The sequence below is a fragment of the Podarcis erhardii genome (genome assembly GCF_964252035.2).
Source record: "Podarcis erhardii genome assembly, chromosome: 5".
Classification (NCBI taxonomy): domain Eukaryota; kingdom Metazoa; phylum Chordata; class Lepidosauria; order Squamata; family Lacertidae; genus Podarcis; species Podarcis erhardii.
Genome location: NC_138509.1, coordinates 54,810,206 through 54,834,654, shown reverse-complemented (window position 1 = coordinate 54,834,654; position 24,449 = coordinate 54,810,206). Strand labels below are relative to the sequence as shown.

The following is a 24,449-nucleotide window of genomic DNA, read 5'->3' as shown; positions in this document are numbered from 1 at the left end:
GCCAGTTACCTAGGCAAGGCAGCTGGGATGTTGGTGCTGTGAGGGTGCAATGCCAGAGCCAATACATCACTCCCCATGGCGAACCTGCACTATGCAGGCATCTCCCTTGCCTTGCTCATCTCCCCTCCGTCCCAGTGAACTGCAGCAACGTTCTGCAGCTCTGCCCATCTGGCAAGCCACTTAGGGGTATTTGAGCTTGAAACCATTTAGAGCTTCAAAGAGAAGCATTAGGACCTTGCAATATTGCCTTTAACATCTACTCAATAAGCATGAAGGTAGCTGTAAACACCTGTTACTTAAGCTGCCTTGCTGAATTCTTTTAGCATTTTGGTGTCACCCATATATATAAATATATTGGGCTTTACGCCTTATTTGAAATAAGCAGCTCCTTCGTCCTTTCGATACATTTGATATCCAAGGAGAACTGCATCCCATTGATTTTCACTGTTCCTACAGATTTCTGGCATGCTCACTCCATCAATATTATCTGTCAGTACCAGGCAATTACTATAATTAGAGTAACCAGATTCAGTGGAGGACATTGTATTTTTAATAGGTGTTTAGAATATAGAATTTCAGCAGATGCAGCTTTCCTAATCTCTGTACAATAAGTTTCGATCTGACAAAATGTGCCCTTCTACAAAGCACCTAAAAGTATAGCAGCTGTATTCTGCTTTGCATTTGGTCACTCTAACAGCAGTTCACCCATCCAAATTTCAGGCTTCTAGATGGTACAAGCATATCATGCCAGCGACTTTGCCACACTATTTCTGGGCTAAGTTCAAAGTGTCCGTTTTGACCTTGAAAGTCCTTCATAGCTTTCAGTCAGGGTATCTGTCTCCTGTCTGCCCATCTCTATATGCACTTACCTGGAACTTAAAATATCCTTTTCCAGGTATCCAGCCAGGTGAGGTATAGTGGGTGGCTTCTGGCAAGGGAGGCCTTTTCAATGACAGCCCCCTTGCTATGCAACACTTTCCCCAGAGAGACTCACCTGGTACTTTCATTGAAGTCATTTTGGTGCCAGGTGCCAGGAAGGCCTTTTATTATTATTGTTGCCACAGAACTTTTAATTCGTTTAAAACCATTTCAGTTGAGTTGCTTTTTGTTTTATTAATTTATGTATTTTAATCTGTTTATATCTTTGTCTTAATCACTCTGTGAACGTAATCATGGGGTGGCATATAAATATTTTAAATAAATAAATAAACAAACCATGATTCTACCCGTGGGACCCTGCAACAAATTGTTGCAGCAGAGAGTGTTCTGGGTTCCTACCACTCCAACCCATCCCCTCTACTCCAGAACTCTGTGCCTACTGAGCATGTTGAGTTCTTGATGAGCTGTTTTTTCATCCATATATTGAAAGCCTAGAAGTGACTTGAGTGGGACACCTAATGCCACATAATGAATGATCCACACCCATGTTTGAAAACACATGTATCATGCAATTACATTTTTCAGACACGCAGGATTGGTTACACCTCCCTATTGAGAGTGTATTCAGCCATAAACCCAGCTAGAATATTGCATACAAACTATACCTGAAAGTTTCAATAGCCATTTACTTAAATAAATAGGTAATTACAGTGATGAATAGCAGCTGTGATATTAAGGTGAGATTAGAGTCATGAACAATAGCACAAGCTTGCTTAAGCTTCCATGCAGAAATTAACTAGTGATTAAATCAGTGGTATCACTTCTGGAGGCCTTGTGTGGAGCAGGAAGTATAAAAAGACTTTCCAGCAAAATCCAGTTACTCTTGTTGATGGTCTGCCAAATAGCCTGTGGATGTCAGCTCAATAACCAGGAATAATCCTTAGCACTTCCAGAATGCTTTTCATTGTTCACCGTAATGCTGAAATTTTCCAGGTGAAAACTTAATGTGCAAAATAGGGGGACAAAATGGGCACCATTTCAGTGTAGGTGGGTGATTTATTTTTAAGGCCTTGGATGTGTCCAATGTCCCTTGCAGTAGAAGCAGAAGCTGCTGCTGCCATTTTGCCTTTTCTTTTTAAATGATTCCCCCCGCCCCCATGCAAACTGGATGAAACAACAGCAAAACTCTCATTTGCCCCTCCCTTGCCTGAGACCTGGGGACAATACTGTGATGTACCATCATTCTTACCAAGCGTTGCATGGAGCGAATAGTGCACAGGGCTTCAGGAGGACAAAATTGCCTCCAAAATGACGACTTAGTTTTTGTGTGAAAAGCTGGTAGGGAATTGGAAGTGGGTGGGAACATTTCGTTCAGCCCTAATTCACATACAAAAGTTCTGAATTCATTACACCAACCCTGTTATTGTTATTTCTCTCAGTGTGTTTACAGCACACTGCACAGATGAGATTTCTGCCTTTAACCTCTACACTGCACCAGTTCTTATATAACTTCTGCACACTGCTCAGGATCCCTTTTATCACACCAAGTCATTTGAGAACTTGCAGATGTTCAATATGTTTTAATACACCCAGATGGAGTTAGTTACTTGCCTTGAGACTATCAAGATTGCGAGGTTTAATAAGGAATCTACATGGCTGAGTCGCACTTTTAACTAAATATTTAGAATGTAGACTCTTCAGATGCTAAGCTTTGAATTTTGAAAGGCTATTTCTTTCCCTTATAAATGTAGATCTTGCCTTGAAAGGTTACAAGACAGGTTTTTTCCTGCAAGTCAGCAATGGCAATATGAATGTGGAAAGAAGTTTCTGCAGGGAAATTGGATGTATGTCATAAGTGTTAAAGGGTAACAACATTGGTTTGGATCCTAACAGCCACAAGGGGAAGGAAGCTCACAAAAGGGAAATTCCAAATTCCCCACACCTTTCTTTCCTCTACAGTCCCTTAGACACTCCCAAAAATTCTGCCCAGAGAGGGTTGAGGAACCGGCCTAAACACTGTGGAATGAGGTGTAAGGGACTTCAGTTGGAAAGCAGGCAGAGAACCCTTGCAAAAAAGGGAACAAATAGCAGTGCTATTTTTCTAGAAAAAGAGATGCCGGAACTCACCATGAACGCCTCTCTTGTTCTCTCATCCTGGCAATGGCACCCACCTGAGAGGTGCCGGAACTGAGCTCCTGCTAGTTCTGGCTGGAAAAAAGGCCCTCATTGAAGGATGCTGAAAGTTTTGTGTTATACTTCATATGATTGATAACACTTACTTTCATTCAAAACTAAACCAGCAGAAAATTGTCTGCCTCTCGCCCTTCAAGATGCCACTTTAATACCTGGCTGTGCCCAATATGAGTAACTTAGGGTTATGAAAACATTTCTGTATGGGGGTGGGAATTGCATGGTAGGAGTAATTTAAAAACAAATTGGATTTGTAGCAACATGTTGCAGCGTGGAATGGCTCAGGTAAGGTTTCCAGCTATTCTCGTCCTAGTTTTTTGCTCCATGACAGTCAGTTCCATCACCACAGAATGTGCTCTGTCATCTGTGGGCTGGCTGAGGATTTCCCCTCTCATTTAGGGGTTTCTCCCCTTTAAAAAAGATATTTATTCAAATCTTCTGTGTGGACTGTGCTCTTTTTGCTATGCAAGGTCTGACAACAAGAGAATGACTTTTCCATTGGTATATTGGAAGTGTCTGTGGGGATTCTTCCTATAGTTTCTGAAGTGCTGTTGTTAATGGATAATTCGTTGTTTCCTCAGGCTGTTGAAATCCTCTTCAATGCTTTGAATCAGAATCTGGTCCAATTTGAGCTGAAGCCTGGTGTGGAAGTCATTGTGTATGTCACTCAACTAACATTAGGTAAGCTGGCAAGGAACCCTACAGAATGCAACACTTTGCAGTTAGCCTTAGGTCTACTAGGAAGAAAGCCAAAGAAAGATCACATTGTAATTGTTTGCCTTCTGACTATGGACCTTGACACCACACTTGAAGATCACTTCCAGAATTCTAGCTGGAGAAGTCTTCAATATGTCTTGGTTCAAGGGAAGCCAAACCAAGCGGAGGGCAATTTCCTTCATAATTCCGGTCAGATATCTTATCAGTTCTCTGTGAGTTCCCTTCCAAGTTTGCAATATTGGTATATGTTTGCTGATGGTAAGGTGCACAGGTGTACATTGTTGTATTGCTCCCTGGAGATGCTACTTTCATTTCACCTGACCACAATGACCCTTAAGCACCAGCCACAGTAGAAAGCCACTTGAAAAATGTAACTGCTCGCTGCCCCCTAAGAACAAGCAAAAACAAACCCCAAGGATTTTTTTTGCTCTGTTTTTTTTTGGTGAACGACAATTACATAAAAGATTTGCAAGAAACAATCAATATAATCGATCCAAATAACAAAGATGCTCATCAAAAAGAAAGCTGTTTGGTCTGATGGTGCGGTCACTCATTCGCACAACAATCAATCAGAGTTTCATTGGGAGTACAACATTATCAGAGTAATCGTATGCCTGACTATTCAGTAGCAAGTCCTACTGAGTTCAATGGGACTTACTCTCAGGTGAGTGCATTTCAGATTATGACTGAAAAAACTGCTCTGGAGACTGATCTGTAGAATCTCTTTTTTTATTATTCTGACCTGAGCAAAAAATTCCAGAATCACATAACCATTTGGGTTAGCGTGAATTTTGGCACTGAGATTAATTTAAATGTGCCAGTCACATGTGATATTTTGAACATTGTGGGGAATTAGCAGTGCGTGCTGGCCACTCCTGTTCTCACTCCACACATCACATTAAACCAAACCATGGTTTAGTGTGAATGAGCAAATGTGTAGGTTTCCAGAGCAAAGATTGCAACTGCTGCACTCCTCCCCTAGTACTGCTGCTGTGCTATTCAGGGCTAAACCATGGTTTGGCTTCACATTGTGTTTGAATCCGGGCTCATGGTTTGTATTGCTCCAGGCAAACTATGAATTGTAATCAAGGTTTGTTCCTGGTTCACTGCTCTGTTAGACCACCCATGACTCTGGGTTCACACGTAATGCTAAGCCAAATATTGGCTTAGTCTTGGGTGGCAATGGATCAGCTGGACTGGAGGAGGAGCACAGCAATTGTATGCTAGTGTGGTGTAATGGTTAGGTGTTTGACTGGGATTTGGTAGAACAGAGCTCATAACCGCAATCATCTTTGGGCCAGTCACCATATCTTAGCCTAACCTATCCCAATGGATTGTTGTGAGGATAATACAGAGAGTGGGAGGGCCATGCCCATCACCTTGAGTTCCTTAGATGAAAGGTGGGATATACAAGCATAAAATAGGACACGGGTGGTACTGTGGTCTAAACCACTGTGTCTCTTGAGCTTGTCGATCAGAAGGTCAGCAGTTCGAATCCCAGTGATGGGGTGAGTTCCCGTTGCTCTGTCCCAGCGAAGGTAAACAATGTTTCTGTGCACTGTCTCAGTGTTCCATTGCTCCAGAAGCAGTTTAGTCATGCTGGCCACATGACCCCGAAAGCTGTCTGTGGACAAACACCGGCTCCCTCAGCCTGAAAGCGAGATGAGTGCCACAACCCCATAGTCGCCTTTGACTGGATTTAACCGCCCAGGGGTCCTTTGCCTTTACAAGCATTAAAAAACCAAATAATTGCTCTGGGAACCTGCATGTTTGCTTATTCATGCTATGCCATACTTCGGCTTAGTGTTATGTGCAAATTAAGCTGTTGAGTCTATGTACCATGGTGATTCTGTGATAATTCAGTGGGTGAATTATGAATGAATTTATTACTAGTGTTTGCATCCACCTTCCCCAATCTAAATTCAAAGCCACAAGCTTCACAAGAGACTGAACCCTGCCTCCTCCCGCTTGCTTTTATTGGTTCACTGTTAAACAAAACCCACGAAAAAGGCTGAGGCTAAAGCAGACCGAAGCAGTGAGGTGGAGCAGGGCTTCTCCCCTCTGCTTGTCTGCACACAGCCTGCAGCTTCCTTTTTATTATGGTGCTGTCTAGAAATTATAGCTTTGTGTTAAAAGGGGGGGTCATTTTTTTGCTTGTCCATGTGAGTTGTCTTTTCTCACACAGCATGTGCCACATGCCTGTACTAGTAAACAAGAGGAGGCAGTAAAGGAAAGAGAATGGCTTGCCTCCTCTTACGCCCCCCCACCCCTGCAGTTAAAGATTTCTCCGCATAACATGTTGCTCTTTCATTTCCCAGCACCTCTCGTCGACTCTGGTGCCGGGCACAGCAGTTCAGCCATGTTGATGCTGCTGTCGGTGGTCTTCGTGGGCTTGGCTGTTTTTTTAATCTACAAGTTTAAAAGGTATGTTGCTGTTCCTCTGTGATTTACAGAAAATCCGTCTGAAGATGAACTTTCAGAACCTGGATTTCAAAGACGTTTTAAGGCTTATGGCTTGAGGGGAAAGGGGAAAAGGAGGACAGAAGATTCCTACAAGGTATAGATGCGAGGAATCAAGATATGTGTTGTGGGTATACCTGTCCACAGAGCCATGTGTGCTCAGAATGGATGAGTTTCACTCAGCATCCTCAACCCTCTCAAACTGGGGAAATAGGATGGGGCACATTCTTGCCTAACTTCTTTTCTAAATGTAACTACTTTCACTCAGTTCTTCTTCCTGTCACATGTGCTGTGCAGCAGGATAGGAAATACATTGTCCAAATCAGAATGGTGATAATGAGAATGCACTCTAGCTCCAAGGTGGGCAGGCACCTTTGCAAAACTCCCCTTTGGAGAACAAGACACATTTCAGTATGTGGGGGGTGGGGTTAAGAAGCAAGGAACAAGGGGCCACCATTTCACCTGGAATGACACCTTCCCTGTATATGACACTGCAAGTGATTACATTAAAGGGGCTCCACGTATTGAGGGGGCCAGCGAGCCATGACAGTCTCTTCCCACCCCTTTGGATGTCACACAAGCTAACTAGTTCCATTGGATGCCACGAGTTGAGAAGGGGCACCAGTAGGTAAACTTGTGTACCTAGACATGAGGGTATGCATAGGTTTCCCTGTGTCCTAGATTCTTGCACAAGCTCCAGGAACACAGGGAAACCTACAGGCAGAGACTTCGAAGCATGTCAGAGTCACTTCTGTGCAAGTTCATCATCCTCAATGCACGGGCGGCAGAGGCAGAGCTAGTTGACCCAAACAACATGAGGGGTGGGGCCAATAGTATGGACCCCACAGTCTCTTCAGTGCATGGTAGGGGGCTTAAAACGCATGGTAAGTGATGTCTTGTTTCTTAACCCTTGCATTTTAAGCGGCTCTTATATGCTATGTCTCTGTCCCTGCTTTATGGTACTTATTTTTATTGTGCTGCTCATTATTTAATTTATTTAGCAATTTCAGAATGTTGTAAGCCACCTGAACACTGTCTCTACAGTAACAGATGGGACATAAACATTTGTCTTTCTTTTTTTGAAGTTATACTTGGTGAATACAGAAAACTTTTGTTGGTTGATGGTAATAATCACTTACTGCTTTCTCCATCGCTGTTTAACCCTTCTAACTCTCAAGAGCTTCCATTCATGTCAAGTTGTCATCCAGCATTCAAAGCCTGATGTATTTCTAACCAGATTGCTGGTTCCAGTGCAGTGAGTGTAGGAATATGTATCCACCTACAGTCCCATCAGTGACATTAGTTATGTCTGCATCCATTCCACTGGCCGTCCTTCTGAAATGATACAAGGGTCAATACAGCTGACTGCTTTTTACATAGAGATCTGTCACTGGGTCATTGTGGGACTGAGTTATCTAAAAATGTACAATTTTTCCTTGCTGGAAGAATTGCATACCAACTCTAGGGTTGTCATCTCAGGAAGCAGATTATCTAAAGAGACTAGCATCATTTCAGTCCTTAATATGTCCCTTTCCAGATGTCTGATTGTGTACAGATTATATAATTATGTCTCATTGTGCTTCTATGGAATGCTGCAACTTCCCCAAGAATTTGGAGAGATAGATCTACAACATTTACCGTATTTTTCGCTCCATAGGACACACTTTTTCTCTCTTAAAAACTAAGGGGAAAAGTCTGTGCATCCTATGGAGCGAATGCAGGGGGGAGGCAGGCAGAAAAAGCCCCCAAGAGCCGCACACAAGCTTCGCGCGGCTCTTGTGGGCTTTTCCCCAGGAGGGAGAAGGGACTGCCGCTTCCCAACCTGTTGTGGGGGCTGGGGTCGGGGGAAGATCGGGCTTCCCCCGCCCCCAGCCCCGCAAGCTCCAGGAGCAGAGGCAAGGCTGCCTGAAACCCCCGGAGCGCAGCGGCAGTTCACGCTGCACTCCGGGGGTTTCAGGCAGCTATCCGCAAGCCTTCGGAGCGTAGCGGGAGTTCTCACTGCGCTCAGAAGGCTTGCGGATAGCCACCTGAAGCCTGGAGAGCGAGAGGGGTCGGTGCACACCGAACCCTCTTGCTCTCCAGGCTTCGCTTCGCTGGAGAGCCACTACACAGTTTTCCCTCTCTGCGCAGCGCCCCTTCAGCAAAGTGGGAGGAGAAATGGAAGGGGCTCCGTTTCTCCTGCTGCTTCACTGAAGGGGCGCTGAGCAGAGAGGGAGAGAAATTTCCCCCCCTGTTCTCCCCCTCCTATGGTCCGGTGTGTCCTAAGGTCCGGTGTGTCCTATAGAGCGAAAAATATGGTATATGTATAAACACATCTAACCAGTGTCATTTACTGACCCTAATCTACTATTGTTTATATATGCTTAGCAACTTTTTATATATATGAAAGGCATTTTTTATATAATTAGGTTGCAATACTGCATCATTCTATGGGTGATCATTAATTCTAATTGTATTGTTTTCTAGTCAGTGGCCCACTGTTGGATTTTCTTTACCTAAATATCAGCTCTAAACAGAAGTAAACGTGCTTAGGGTTCCCAGAGTCAGCATCCTCCCGCTTGAAAGAATTGTCACCTATACACTTCCAGTAAATCAGGTAGTCAAAGAGCATCTGCTTCAATGAAAAATGTACACATGCAGCAGCTCTGTCTAACTCCTTGTGGTTCTGCCACATTTGAAGAAATGTGGTTATTAATCAGAGATCATTGATAATTTTTATCTTGATTATTATATGTCATAAACAACAGGCACAGAAAATACAGATAATAAACTTGAGAGTCTTATATTCTGTATTGCCTTCTATCAATTCATTTTATACGCCACAAGGTGCTATTTAAATGGCACCAAAATGAGCAAAGTGTCTTCAAAGTAGGTGATTCATATTCTATCTGATTTGCAAGGAGTGAGCTAATGCTGAGATTAGCTGGTCAATCACTGATCTGCAGTTTGATTAATTCAGATATTCCAGATACATGTTCAACATGCAATTATCCAGATCCCCAAATAGACCTCATCAGATTTCGTATTCTTCAAAGATTTCATTACAAGATAATTTTCACCATTTAGGGCATAGCAATAGTGGCTGCCCAAAGAATAGTAACCTGTAAAAATCCATGCTAACTTGTACTGACACAGCTACAAAAGCATCTTGGATGGTGCAGGTCAGTTTTACTATGCTGTGGGAAATTGTCAGTCTCACAAGTGCTAGTTTTATATTTGTTCAATCCAAGAAGCAGAAATGTCTCTAGAATAGCATGAAGTTCTGCTTTCTCAGACCTACTCGGTCACCTTTTTATGAACCTAGATGCACAGGAGAGGAGCAAAACCCAAGTGACCAGGGGATAAATCTTTCCAGGACCAAATTAAGGCTGGGCAAAATCTGTTCATCAATGCAAATTCTGAATTTGCATGGTTGGAAACACAATTTAAAAGGACAATAACCATGTCAGCTTTCACATGAGGTATGGCTTGTTTTAAAGAATCCCTAAGGAAATAATGAACTCTACTAACCTTCTTTACTAAGAGTGGAAGTTCTGATGTGGAACGCGTCTTCTGTGTTGGAATGTTTTCAAGCTTTCCACCTACCCTAGATGTGGTAGCCCCTTGCACTGTCAATGGATAAAGGGAAATTTCAGGACTGGGTATTGGAGTGGACATTCTGTAATTCTAATAGAAGTGATGGAGCAGAAGAAAAGTCACAAAGTACCATTCATAAACTGCCATCAACGTTTGGTCCCACAAGTGTTCCATAACATCAAAAAATGTTGTACACATGTAACACTCTCCCACAACAAATAAAAATGGGGGGAGGGGATAGTGGTCATATCAGAAGAAAATGCATATAAGCATTTGAAAATTTATTAATGCTATATATGATCCCTTGCTTTGAAAAGAGAGCATTTTCATGGAGTACCTTCCAGTTTTCCTATATCCTCTGCATTTTTCCATTTGCTTCCACATCAAAGTTTCCTGCCTCTCTGAAGAACAGATGAGCGCTGCTAGTGCTGGCATGAGCCCCCTGGGAGTTTAACAATAAAGCTACATCAGTGCAGGAGATGAGTTTAAATTAGGGATGCCAGGTGCAAACCCAGATGGGCTCTGTTAACTTTATGGCCTTCATGTCAGGGCGGGACTGCTTCTCTGTAAGCGGCATATTCACATCTCCACCTGTTGCAGCTTTCTTCCCTCACCCTATCCTGCTCTTACAGCTGCTCAAGAGTGGGCGCAGAACCCCACCTATCCCAGTATACAGTGAGATAGAAAGCGGACAGGCACCCTGAACGCTGTGGAAGGGGAGGGACGTGGCATTAAAGAGAGGAATTCCTTCCTGCCAAAGCTGCCTTAAATAAAACGAGGACCTGCAGAGTTTGAGGGGTATTTTTATTTAACAAAATTTCTGTGCTGCCTGATTGCAGTAAAATCGCTAAGCGGTTTGTTGGGCAATAGAAACCCCACCTCTTGGAATTGCTTGTGCTTGTGCTTGAGGTTACTGATAAAGGGGCTGGAGATGCCACTGTAAAAGGCAATATGCAACCCGTGTTCTGCAGTTGCACGCCATGCATTCTGCATTCTGAGCAAACTCAAATGACCAGGCTGCTTCAAGAACAGCCAAAGCTGCCATTACTGAATAAAGCTAGTGTTAAGGAAATCTAGTATCACAACTGAAACTAGGTATTTACAAGACTGAGCAATACAGTTGCCTTATGAGCTGCTGACTTTAAAAAACTCTTGAGTTTATAAAGTGGGATGCAGGAGTTTAAATAAATAGAAGGACTTCTCCAAATTGAGTGAATGGGCAGTAAAGTGTCAAGTGGACTGCAATGTAAAGAAGTGAAATGTAACGAATGTCAAGGCAAAAAAATAATAATAATGTCACATATACACTTATGAGGTATGAACTGGCAGTGACAAAACATTGGCGTGGTAGCAGAGAGCTTGGTGAAGACATCAACCCAGTGTGCAACAGCTGTGAAAAAAGGCAAATTCCATTCTAGGGCTAATTGGGAACTGCCAGTATCATAATGTTGTTAAAGAAATCTGAATGGAGCAGAATCTTTAAAGATTCAAGACAGAAAAAAGAAAGTACTTCTTTATGCAGCAAATAGTTAAACCCACTCCTCTAGGAGACAGTGATGGCCACCAACGTGGATTACTTTCAAACAGGATTAGACAAATTCCTGGTGGAAAAGGCTATCAGTGACAACTAGCCATGATAATAATGTTCTACATCCACTATCAGAGGCATCATCCTCTCAATACCAGTTGTTGGAAATCACAGGTGAGCAGAGTGCTCTTAGACCAGGGCCAGCCCACCCATGAGGCAAGGTGAGGCAACTGCCTCAGGCGGCAGGTTGCAGAGGGGCAACAGATCCGACATCCTGGAACACATTGCCTGCTGTTGCTGCTGCTGCAGCAGCACACTCCTTGAAGGCCAGATCTGTCTTCTCAGCAGCCCCACCACCACCACCTCTGCTATGCTGCCTCTACAGTAGCCTCTTGGCAAATAGGAGGCACTGCTGGTCTCCTCCTACCCTTAGGGAGTAAATGACAGGGGCTGCCCTCTGGGGTCTCCTGAGGGCTGCACCCACCCGGCATGACCCAGAGAGGACCCCTTCCCACCCACCCAAGATGACCTTTGATTCCCATTTCAACCATCAGGTAAGGCTGATTGGATTCTTCCCTTCGTTCCTATGTAGATATTCACTCACCCCCTTCTTCCCTGGTGGTGGCGGGGAGCAGCAGTTTGTGGTTCGCTTCAAGTGCCAAAATGTCTTGTGCTCATGTCCAGCTTGCAGGCTTTTCACAGGCTTCTGGTTGCTCCCTGTGAGAACAGGATAATGGACTAGATGGGCCACTGTCCAGCAGGATTGTATTATGCTCTTAAAATAACATATGCAATTCAAAACAATTAAGACAGGTTCACTTATTACTTAAAAAAACCCCCAAAACTAGATTCTCTGCTATGTGTTGTTGTTGTTTAGTATACCTGTTTCTGGGCAGAAAAAAACAAGCAACAGCAACAGAACTCACCCTTAGTACCTAGACAGGAGCATAGAGCAAAGGAGACAAGAGCTTTAACTTGCCTGAGATACTGTTCTTGGGTCTCACTGATTTCTTGATGGGATCCTACTGCATCTTCAATCAACTCACAGCTCACTCCCCCTCTGCCTAAAAGAATGCAGCTGCTCCTAATAACAAATGGAATATAAAATATTTAGCACTGTCCCATTTTTCCGTCGGATCCAGAAGTCTATTAGCAATGTGTACTTTTGTGATTAGGTAGAATTGCTGCTAGAATGCAGAGCTTCAGTTTAGCAAAGGTAGGGAAAACATGTGTTTGCATGAATTTTTAATTTTGCAGATTGCTACAATTGGCACTCTGCTGGCACACACACCAGCAGTTTATTAGGAGCCTGCGTGAAGCCAGGCGCTCAAGTGACTCGTTCGGCATTCACGTTGCAAACTGTCCTCCAGCCTTGGAAGACGGGCTGCGTTGCACTACATGTGCACGTGGAGGAAATCCATTAGGAAATAAAAGATACTTTGCCGTGAAGGAAGTGATGGTATAAGGAGGCTAATCTTGGTTTGTTTTGCTCCTTTACTAAAAGCTAGATGGAGATTTTGGTTTCCAGCAAATAAATAAATAAATAAATAAATAAATAAATAAATAAGCGTTTATAGATTCTATTTTGTTCTTTATGGTCAACAGCCACAGTATGTATAGTAATGCTTCTCTTTCTACAAAGCCTCATTCTAAAGGAAGCCTGTGGTTATCCTTGGTTCATCTACATGGAAGGTGGAAAAGGAATTTTGCAGCTGTGCACTAAGGATGTGATCCACAGAAGCCTTTTCTCATTTAGATACATTTTAGCTGCTCCAGTTCAATATAGCAGGTGTCAATGCTTCAGGCATTAACTACATGGACAGTAATAAACACATTAGAGATAGTCAAGGAAACTTTTGTTTGGTCCAGAAACAAACAAACAAACAAACAAAAATTAATTTGTACTCCACCCATCTGACTGTGTTGCCCCAGCCACTCTGGGTGGCTTCCAGCATATAGAAAAACACAATAAAACATTAAACCTTAAAAAGCTTTCCTATACAGGGCTGCCTTCAGATATTTCCTAAATATTAAAAAATTACTCATCTCCTTAACATTTGATGCGAGGTCATTACACAGGGTGGACGCCACTACTGAGAAGGCCCTCTGTCTGGTTCCCTGTTGCTTCACTTCTCGTAGTGTGGGAACCGCCAGAAGATCCTCGCTGCTGGATCTCAGTGTCTGAGCTGAACGATGTGGGTGGAGACGCTTCTTTAGGTATACAGGGCTGAGGCCATTTAGGGCTTTAAAGGTCGGCACCAACAGGACTTTCAAGGCAAGCAAACACAAAAAAACCTTGAGGGGTTGTTCTTTGTACAGCCCCAAACTTAGCTACACATTGCAATTTGGAAACCGCTAGTATTTTAGTAAAATATTGTAATTTGTTTAAAAGAATAAAAGGAAAATTCCCTGAATGCCTATATTCAGGTTTGCAGCAAGTACTCTCTGTTGAGAGAGCCTCTACAGAGATTTAAAAATCACAAAACAGGAAGCAAAGCCTAGTGTGGTAATATAGGCTGTTAGATCTTTAAAATATCCCCTTCCAAGTTTCTTCCAAAGTTCCCCACTTCCCCTTTGCATAGAAGGTGGCTTCATGTTTGGTAAGCTAAAAATGGTTTACTTACAAACCCTTCAAAGGTCAGATGTGCTTTTCCATACAGCAGCCAGAAAACAAAGGCAGTTTTAACTTAGGTTACAAAAAATGCTAAATGTTTGTCAATTATTTGTATAGAAACACAAAAATGGCTTGCTAAAGCTACACGGTCTAAGCTTGGAGAATCCAACCCAGACATCATTACTGGTCAGTTCACATGATGCAAAACAGAGGGAGCAAAAGGCTTTGCTAGCCCTTCCTCCCAAAGTGAGGAGCTCTGACCTAGCTAAGCCTGGCAGGAGAGCTTACTCTATGGTCTTAATCCTTTCATGCATTATTAGAGTTAAGCATATTGGTTATATAAGGCTGATTTATCCGACAGAAATTTTGCCATTGGTGCTAGATCAATATACAGCTGGCATTAAACATTTTAAAAGCATTAAAACATAATGTACATCTTTGTCCTTCTACTAAATGGCTTTGGCTATGTGAGCTGGAGAGGGTCTGGCCCCATTTGGATGCAAAGGTGTTGGTTTTATAAACTATGATTTATGAAACCGGGAACAAGCATCAGGCCTGCATGCTCCACCCTCATCTTCCCCTCTTCTTCTCCTTTTGTGTGCCAGCATCATGTGGAGATTCTGGTTTGTTATAAACCAGAATTTCCCACTATAGCCAAAATGGGAACTCTGGTTTAATGTTGGTCAACTAACCAGAATATTAAGTAATTGTTCATAAAGGTAGCAATAGAGAGTCTTAACCAGGGCACTGTCTGAAAGCTTAGATTGAGGCTAAGGGGAAGGCAGTGTACTGCGAAACCTACACTCTCACTGGGTAAAAGTTCAGCCTAAATACTTATTCTCCTCAGTTACACAACCAAAAGAAGTTGGCATATATTTAGGCGTAGAGGCAAAGGGTCAACATGAATGTGGACACATGGAGGTGAGAAGCTCAGGCATTGGAAACAATGCATGGTCTTAGGGGTGAAGGGACACCTACAATGTCTCAGAACTGGGCTTAAGACACATGTGTATTGGGGAGAAAGGAGGAATGGCTAATGTTCATACTTTATCTCAGCAAAATTTGCTTTGATGTATCCAGCACTGAAGACAGAAGAAATGGTTCTTGAATTCTCCTTTGATGCTACTTTCTGCTGCTCTGAGGTGCGCAGAGAATGGTACAAAGAGGTTTTATTCCATTCAGATAGCTCACCATGCCTGGCATGGGGTCCTTTCATAGGTACAGTGCGGGGGGGGGGGAGTTTTCTGCCATGAGGGAACCACATACACTACTCCTTTTAATGAGCCCATTACATCTCTGGGTATCTTTCTCATATATTGTTTTGAAAATGTATCTTAGATGCTTAGATGAAAGCCTGAACCAAACTAGGATCTCAGAGTCTCACTCTGAAATGGTGTGTGTATATATATGCTTTTATCTGACCCACCATTTTTTTAATACTGCAGAGAAGGAAGCTTCCCCTGGAACTCTGACTAGGTTTAAAAGGCCCAACAGCCAGAACAGATGCTGAAAATAGAATATAACCCAGGCAAGCTTTCCAAAGCAATGATGACACATTATATCAGCTATTACTGACCTAATTTAGATGTACAAAATCAGGCAAGCATGCACCAAAGCTAAATGAGCTTAGTTATTCATTTGCAAGAGAACCGGGAGGATGTTGAAGGGCAGAAAGGATAAATTGTTATCAAAGGTATTGGACAAAGCCAGCCCAGAGAAAATAAGGTTAAGAAAGAATATGTTGTCCATCTCAAACACTCCCAGTTGTTTAAAAGGAAGCCAAAAGGAAAGGATCACTTGTGCACCCTGTCCACTGATTAAAAAGAATGACAGCATTACACAAATATTTACTGTCTACAGTGAAAAATATGTCTCACAGTGACTCAGACAGCAGGAACAGACAGTCATCTCTGGACGTTTGCCCCATAGGGAGACATTCAGCATCACATATCTTCAAATGTTTATGTTTTCTTCTCTGTGATGCTCCTAGATGCAGCAAGGTCAATTAATGGAAAATACTCACTTCACTAAACATTCGCATTGTTCTGATGTGCTTCAGTGCACTTTTCCTTCCCTCTCTGCTGCTGCTTCTCAGTGCCCCTCCTTCCATCTTGTGTGTCATTAGCCATCACTACTGTTTAATCTTATTGGCTGAGATAACTCATAAGATTTGTTTCTTGGTAGCTGTGATGTCAGCTGTGAGCTGTGTCAGGGTCATCAGCAAAATCACAATTAATCCAGCTGCTGAATTAATACAAAAATGCTACAAGGAAATGGAGCCTGTTAGCCTGGCTGTGGGTCTCCTCTCACAAAGGGTCTCAAGAGAGACAGAAACTCATCCATGACAGATCTTGGAGAAGCCACATTTCTTTATTTTGTTCTCTCCTTTCCCTACCCCTCCAAAAAGAGAATTACAGCTGGCTGCTACCATAGGATGAACCCCCTGACACAACCCAGTTTTTTTCAGCTGCTTGGGGAATTTCTGGTCCCAATAGCTCAGGACCCCTCCCTTCAGCCCCGGTCTGGGGGGAAATAAACAAAGAGAGAAGATTTCTATTTATTTCTCCATAAACCTTGTGAAATACTCTTAATACAGAATGGGTAGCTTTAGACCCATGTTGTTGAGCACGTAGGAATTTCCAGTGGGAATTTCCAGAGAATTGCCTTTTAAAACCAATGAAGCCAAGTGTAAAGGTACAAATAATTTGGGAAAGACGACGAGGAGGAACTTAGCTAGTTACATGTTACCTGCTTAAATAGTATCTTAGGTTTCAGAGCATGTACAGAACTCCTTGCAGAAAAGATATTCTGAGAGGGCACTTCTTTTGTCACCTGGCCAGATGGTTCCAAGAAACCCCACATTTTTTGGTGGGAAGTTGAGACCAGTAAAAGCCACTCCCCACTGTAGACAGTTTGCTCTTTCATCGAGGTATGAGATACACTCATGTCAGGCATCTATCTGATCCAGTCTGATATTATTTGAGGTGGGAGGGCTAGGCTGTGGTCAGCAGTCTGCAGAGAGTCAGAAGCTGGAAACAGATCAGGGTCAAAGAGAAAACAGGATCTGGGAATGGAGGACAAGCCACGGGACTGTTGGTCAACAGTTGGACTTTAAAATGGCATGAGAGGGTGTTTTACGGGATCCATTTCATGACATGGGAAAAGAAATCTCTCTCTCTTTTTTTAGAAAATGGCCTTTCAGATTATGATGCAGAAATACTGGAAATCTAACTATAATAATCTAAGCATTTGTTTGAACTCTTGCTATTTTTACTTGATGTTATTTTTATTAAATGTTATTTTTGTGATTGTAGGTTTTTAAAATTGTTTTTAATGTTGTATTTTAAATTGTTGTAAGCTGCTTTAGGACCTCAGGGTGACGGGCGGGTAATGGTAAGATAAGAATAAAAATAAGAATAATATACCCCACTTTTTTGTTATTTTACTTGTGATAGAACAACATTTTCAGCTTTCAGCCTACCAGATGTGGCTGCCTGTTACACATTGTATGTATTGAATCTGTGAACCGCTCTGAGAGACCTCTGGGTATAGGGCGGTATAAGGTGGTATATAAATTCGATGACAGTGATATCTTGGTTCTTGAATTTAATCTGTTCCGGGAGTCCGTTTGATGAATTTAAACAGTCCCGAAACAGTTCAAAAACCAAGGTGCAGCTTCCGATTGGCTGCAGGAGCTTCCTGCACTCAATTGGAAGCTGTGGAAGCTGCGTTGGACGTTTGACCTCCGAAAAATGTTTGCAAACCAGAAGACTCACTCCCGATTTGTTCGGGAGCTACCAAGGTACCACTGTATTATTATTATTATTATTATTATTATTATTATTATTATTATTATTATTATTGAATAGATTCCTGTTCAATGTGGGCCAGGCATCCGCACTAAGATTTTTATAAGTGTAAATTATATTCCTGTCATGCTTTGTTCCTCTGGTTTTTGTGGTATAATATATAATATTCACTGTTGAGGAGGCAACTGTTACTGTGAATCGGGAAGACCCTCTCAATGAAGATCTATTTTATTCCCCTTTTTAACATAGGAAAATCCCATGGATTAACATCTATGCTCAAGTCCAGCATGACAAAGAACAGGAAATGATTGGTTCTGTCAGCCAAAGTGAAAATGCCCCCAAGATCACTCTGAGTGAATTCACAGACCCTGAAGAACTCATGGACAAAGAGCTGGACACACGGGTTATAGGTAAACAACCTGCCTGTTCATTCAATGACATCTCAACAATTCATGCTCATTAAGAGTCTTCTCTGGCCCTTGTCCTCTGCCATGAGTGAATGCATGTTGCTGACATTGAGTGGTATTCAACTAAGTTTTGCTCAGAGTTGATTCACGGAAATCAATGAGCTGTAGAGCTTAGTTATATGCACCCATTAGCTGTCTCTGCATGAGAAGGAGTCGTGAGAAATATGTTAGATTGTGGCTGAATATTAGAATGTTAATTCTTTCTGGAGATATTAGTGGCTCAGCTCTTTGCAGATGCATAGACGTTGGCAGGCTAATTTCTGTAACTGATGCATAGGGCAAATGAGGAAGGATGAGATGGTAAGCCAAGATACCCTAGGGTAGCAGAGTTTGGAGCGGCAAATGGGAACAGACAGGCCCCTTTAGGGGAAAGGGCAAAGGTGGAAAAGAAAATGAACAAAAGAAGAGGAAATGCTTCTATCTTCTCTTCTCTATTGCAGTCCGGTGATAGTACAATTTTTGTGTTACATGAGGTGCCTAAAAAAATTAAGCAGTAGTCTAATCAAAAGAGGCACTATTAAGTCATCCTGCATGCTCCTTGAGGTCCACTCCAAGGTCACCAAGCACAGAGTGTTAGTGCTTTGTGGACCTTTCTACTGAAATCAGACAGTCAATGATGTTAAATTTTAGATGCCTCATTAAGATTTTTTTCTTCCAACAATTTTTTTCTGGTGTAACTCCATTGTGTGTACCATTGGTGACCATGAATTAACTTGTAGACTTAATTGTTTACTGTGTACACTGCTTTGACATTTTTGGGTGGGATTTTGCTGGAAGGAAGAGAAGGCCCTTCGATTATACACCATGGCAAAGAAGGAAAATCTGTGCCACAACCAATATCCAAATTTGGTGACCTCCATTAATTCTTCCATTTTCTTTTTTCTTAGGGAGCATCTCAACGATCTCTAACAGTGAAAGCACAAAGGAAATACCCAACTGCACTAGTGTTTAATACCAGGAATACCACGTTGACTACAAAATTTCTGAGTTTTTATTTTTAATTAATATTATTATTATTATTACAAAGAAAATTTTATGTCATAATGATGACTATTATTATTATTATTAGGGAGGGAGGGGGCGCAGAATGTGGTTTTCTTTTTTCTTTTTTTGGTGTTATTTTGTTTTCTGGGGCCACATTCATAAATTCAGTTTTTGGAAAACTGTATAATAGAAGAAAAAATACAAGACTTAATGGAAACCAGAAATAATATAACCCTGAACTTAAATTTTTGGGCACATTCTCTATTTCCCCTTTCAGAAAATAATTGGGCTACTCTGCCAGTGGCAGTCTCAGAAGGTTATTTAATTGTTCATACCAGACTTGCTCCTGTAGAATGAATGCAGGGTTCTATTCTCATTTGACACCCTCTTGGATTCAATCAACGGAGTATATATATACATATATATATAATATCCTGTATATCTTTTAAAATGGGGAATAATAAAGCCTTCTGAAGTTGACTCCTTAGATTCTCATGAGGGTGGGCAGGCTGCACAAAATGACGGCTGGCACATCTGACCAAGTTTATGAATGAGGCCCTTGCTGGTGCATGTTGATACTGTTGGTATTGAGGAAACTGATGGCATACTGTAGATAATTACCATGTAAATACCTTTTTATTTCTTGATAAATAATTTAATGTTTAGTAAAAGATAAATTTAAAATGAATAAACCACACTCACCCACACACCTTCACACCCACATGAGAAGTTCACTGGGGATCTGCGGCGAGCAGCTGTGTCACATGGGAGATCTGGATGCGTATCAGTTGTCTGTCATGTTTAACTCTTTCCTCTTTGTGTTCTGTTGACACTGGTAGGGACCTGCAACAAGAAGGCAATATATCTGGGTTGTGAACACTTCAAAATGCAATACAGTCAAGATATTGGTTCTTCCTCAGAAGCAGGAGTGTAGGGCTTGGAATGAGTCTAGTTTAGAAACACTATGCTGAGTCCATTATATTCCCAGTCTATTTAACAGGTTGTGCAAGAAAATATGCTTCAGTTTGAGAAGATCAAATAATTGTGGCATCAATGTTGGGTTGCATTCAGTGTTGGCTAGTATCCAAGATTTATGCTTGTGCTCCACCCACCTTTTCTCTCCCTGCACACCTGCTAAATCTGTTTTGGAGTTCCCCTCAACTCTCCAGAGCAGATTTGGAGAGGGCACAGGGCATGTGTGGGAGAGGAGAGGGGATAAACTTCTGCTGCAGAAGCATAAATCCTTGCACTAATGAAATCAGTGCAAAGGATTTTTAACCTTTGGTGTTGCTCCTATTACAGTCTTGTTTGATTTTTAATCCTCTAGCCTCCCCAGAATTTCTCCTGACTAGTCTTAGTTACTAGTGGCATGCATTTAGCACACAGCCATTTTACTGGACTTCCAGTTTCTGATTCGTCAAATGGTGGTGGTGGGGATGGTGGCTCTCTGTGTTGTTTGTGTCTAGTATTTTTAGTTCTTAGCAGCTATCCAGTGAAATGCATATGAGATCAGAAACACCAGCTTTTGAAAACTACCATGGCGTATTATTATCCTCACAATCGCAAAACATCTGAATAGCCTTGAGAAGTAATGGGACAATGTCATTAGGATTTACAGGTGGCGGACTTTTTCATTGCAGTAAAGTAAATGGCAGTTGTATTCCTGGTGAAGCAGTTTTTGATGATATTAATGGTGCTATTAATGATATTAATTATGCCTGATTACATAACTAGTCTGAAATAACGTCTGTGCAGTAAAAAAAAGTCCATACAATAGATGAACCATTCAGAAGAGGGCCAAATTGGTCATGGTGTTGGCAAATGTAAATCAGCCACGAGGATTTTCATCATATCTGTAATGGAACCATTTCTCCCAACAGTCTCCTTCCAAAGCTGCTATATTTTAAAGCCATGTGCCCCTCTGGGGCTCCACGACTATAGAGCACTACACTGAAAGAAAAATAGCTCAGCAATGTGGTTTTAGGTAGAAAACACAACTGAAGGAAGTATTCAATAGAATAAAAGTGTAATCACTGTGGCTTCCTCAACCTCTTACCCCATAACACTCAAAAGCATCACCCATGGAAGGGGGGGAAAATCTCTAAAAGTAAAACCTTATCCTAAGACAATGAAGTTATTGATAGAATCAGATGCTGAAAATATAAGCAATTAATGTGGTCATTGCTCCTATGTCCTTAGTAGCAATATAGCAGCCAGGTGATCAACAGTTGAAGCTTATATTGGCTTGAAGATACACATGATTAATTTCTGCCTGATGTTAAAAACTCTGGAAAACTTGCTAAGAAAAATGGGGTGGCAACATTATTTACTGGTAAGGGTTTTATAAGATTTAGGAGATAAAGACTCAGCATGAAACACACATGGGTATAATCCTATACATACTTATTTGGGAGGAAGTTCTGCTGAACTCAGTAGGGCTTATTTTAATAGAGATGCTTACAGTTATTGTTTTGCTTTCTTCCTCCATTAGATGAGCCTGAAAAAGTCCTAGGCGGGTAGTGTATTTCTGCAAATATATCTATTCTCATTGTCATTTAAGGCCCAGAATGTTTCCATACATTCCAGGGACTCTGAAGCCTAAACATATCCTCTTAATTGGACGGCAGATTTATTTCCATGGGGTGCTGAGTCTTAAAACCAGTCATATCCTGGAGTCATATTCTTAAGCTCATCAATTTAATTAAATGGGACAGCTCTTATTCATTTTAAATGCGCTCCCTATCATTTAATTTGTTCAACATTCCAGAACAGGATCTCACACACCACCTTTCCAGGGAGTGTTGAAAAAGTCTGCGATACCTATAGGCAGCTAGTTTATGGTTTATCCAAAACAATAGCCATAATAGCAATTGAAAAGAGAGCCACTATGATGGTGTTTTGAAATGCATGCTCTGCAAGATCTTGCATTATGACCACTGGTGGCAGTGCTGGCAGTGGCAATGGGGCAGGTGGGCCCCCCCAAGTTTCTGCCACCTGAAACAGCGGCCTCACCTGCCTCACGGCCGTGTCAGCTCTGCCCTGTTCTCTATTGTTTATTGGCTTTGAGGTTTTTGCAATAGAATAACCCATCCTCCTTCTTCCCAATTATATAGTTGCTGAATCCCTTCCCCACTTCCTGCTTCAATCACTGAAATGTGCTAAGTTCTGGGTCCATACAATTCTCTGTTGCCCCTTACACCAAAACTGATTTACCTATTCTGGAAATATAAAGATAGCGCAATGCTATACATTTTAACTCAGCCCACTGATTTCAGTGAAGCTTACTCCCAGGTAAATAGGTATAGAGACTGCAGCCAAAGAAAAAGAAGAAAGATTACTGTAGGGTGAAGAGAGATAAATCAGCCTATGATTGTGGATGTCAAATGGTTAGCCGTCTGAGGAGACAGAAGGCTATGTTCTCTTGCTGGCACTTACTAAGTCATGATACTTTAATCCCCCTTGTTTGGACTAGGTGTTGCATGACATCTTGCCTTCCAGCCCTAAAGACCTCCCCGCCATCTGTGCAGCCTGAGTTTGACTCAAGTGCTGCGTCCACTATGTGTTGTGCCAGCCTTGGATACAAAGCAACTCTGCCTAATCCTGCTCCAGTCAGGATGCCAGGGGCAATATTAACCCAACTTATCAACCTCTCATGGAGTCTTTCACCGAATACAACTTGGCCAGAATTACAGAATGGAAATCCAAATCCTCTGTTATTGGAAGCTGGCAAACTGGCACTGTTCCCTACCCTCCTTTCATTTCGAGATTTAAATGAGACAGACAATTGCAATACTTATTTTAAAAGAAGTAAGACAAATGCATGAGTCATATATATATACATAAGTACATATATATACTGTTATTGGTTTTATTGTTCCATTTGAATATTTCTACTGTAAAAAAAAAAGGCAGTGGTTTTGAAATTGTTGAAAATAAATGTATTTTTGTACATCAGAGCTGCCAGTTTGCATTCTTTTGGTGGCTTCTGGTTGGTGGGGATGCTTCATCTTGCAGAAGAGCCTTCCCTGCTTCTGCATATAGGTTCCAGTGCTACATAACATATGCTTCACCCAGCAGTGGTAGGACAGTGGAGCAGAAGTTCATGGGCCCTACTCAGTAGAATGAACAGGAGGGACTCCAAATGCAGCACAGTTGGCTTGCCACATTTTGAAGTAAGTTAAGGAATACATATCACCATCACAAAACAGGGTGATGCAACATGCAGCTCTCAAGGCCTTTTTTTTTTTTTTTTTTTTTTGCAGACCTCGGCAACATTTGATGCCCTCCACCCTGCTGCCTTCCCAAAGCCTAGAAAGTGAGGTGCTGGGCTTTGGGAAGGAGGCATGAGGGCTCTGAAAGGGTCCTAAAGGAACAAGCAGGCTTGTTCTAAACTTGGCTTTAAGCCTTACATCTGGATCAGGCCACTGTTCTGTCTGTAATCAGGCTACATGGTGATGACACTGTAGCCAAGATGAGGTGTGCATGTATGAAACCAAAACTCATATTACACACACTGCCTAGAGGCTAATGAGAGTTGTTGGCAGACCCCTAGTCCCTTGTTTAAAATCTTTAGTAGATCTGGGGCTGTAGATCTGGTTGAAACTACTGCATAAAGAGAGGGGAGGTGGCTTCCCCTGATTTTCACCTTTCCCTATCACTTCAAGTGCTACCTCCTGCACTGTTCCAGATGGTCCTTCAGGTGTCTGGGTAGTTTTTGAGGGGGAGGGGGCAATGCAAGGGGAAGGACAATTGGCAAAATGTCATTTCCCATCTTTAGATTCCCAGAGCAACTCATTCATAGGTGGGGTTCACTCCACTCATGGATTTCTGGATCAAGCTCAATGAGTATTTCCATGTTTCTTAATATTTTGGACTTAATGCAATTACTGTGAATGACTTTCCACAACAAAATACTTTGGCCCAAACTAAGGGTGATAATATTTAGTATATAATATTTAATACATTTAATATGTAATATTTAAAATGTAGTAGAAGGGGTTTGCTACCTTGAAAGCAGGTGTGCATGTATGCAGCAAATTTGTGTGCAAACCCCTTTCCCTCAACTTAAACCATGACACCTGCACTGTTCATCTTGCAATTCTTAACAGAACCTGCCTGTCACACTCTTTAAACTCAATCTAAGGGATATCAGGTTATGTTTCAAAGATTGTAAGTTATAAACAAGAGAGGATCAAGAGAAACACAGTAAAACAATTACTATCTGC

The 24,449-nt window shown here is 41.9% G+C and overlaps 1 protein-coding gene across 1 annotated transcript in view; it reads left to right on the top strand.

Moving 5' to 3' along the window:
* SORCS3 (sortilin related VPS10 domain containing receptor 3) overlaps window positions 1-23,178 on the top strand; it is a 419,522-nt gene extending 396,344 nt beyond the window's left edge. The window contains exons 24-27 of the mRNA XM_081863378.1: window positions 3,651-3,750; window positions 6,105-6,210; window positions 18,023-18,183; window positions 19,128-23,178. Coding sequence (XP_081719504.1) covers window positions 3,651-3,750; window positions 6,105-6,210; window positions 18,023-18,183; window positions 19,128-19,192 — 432 coding nt within the window. The 3' untranslated portion in view covers window positions 19,193-23,178. The remainder of the gene's footprint in view (window positions 1-3,650; window positions 3,751-6,104; window positions 6,211-18,022; window positions 18,184-19,127) is intronic.
* Window positions 23,179-24,449: the final 1,271 nt, after the last annotated feature.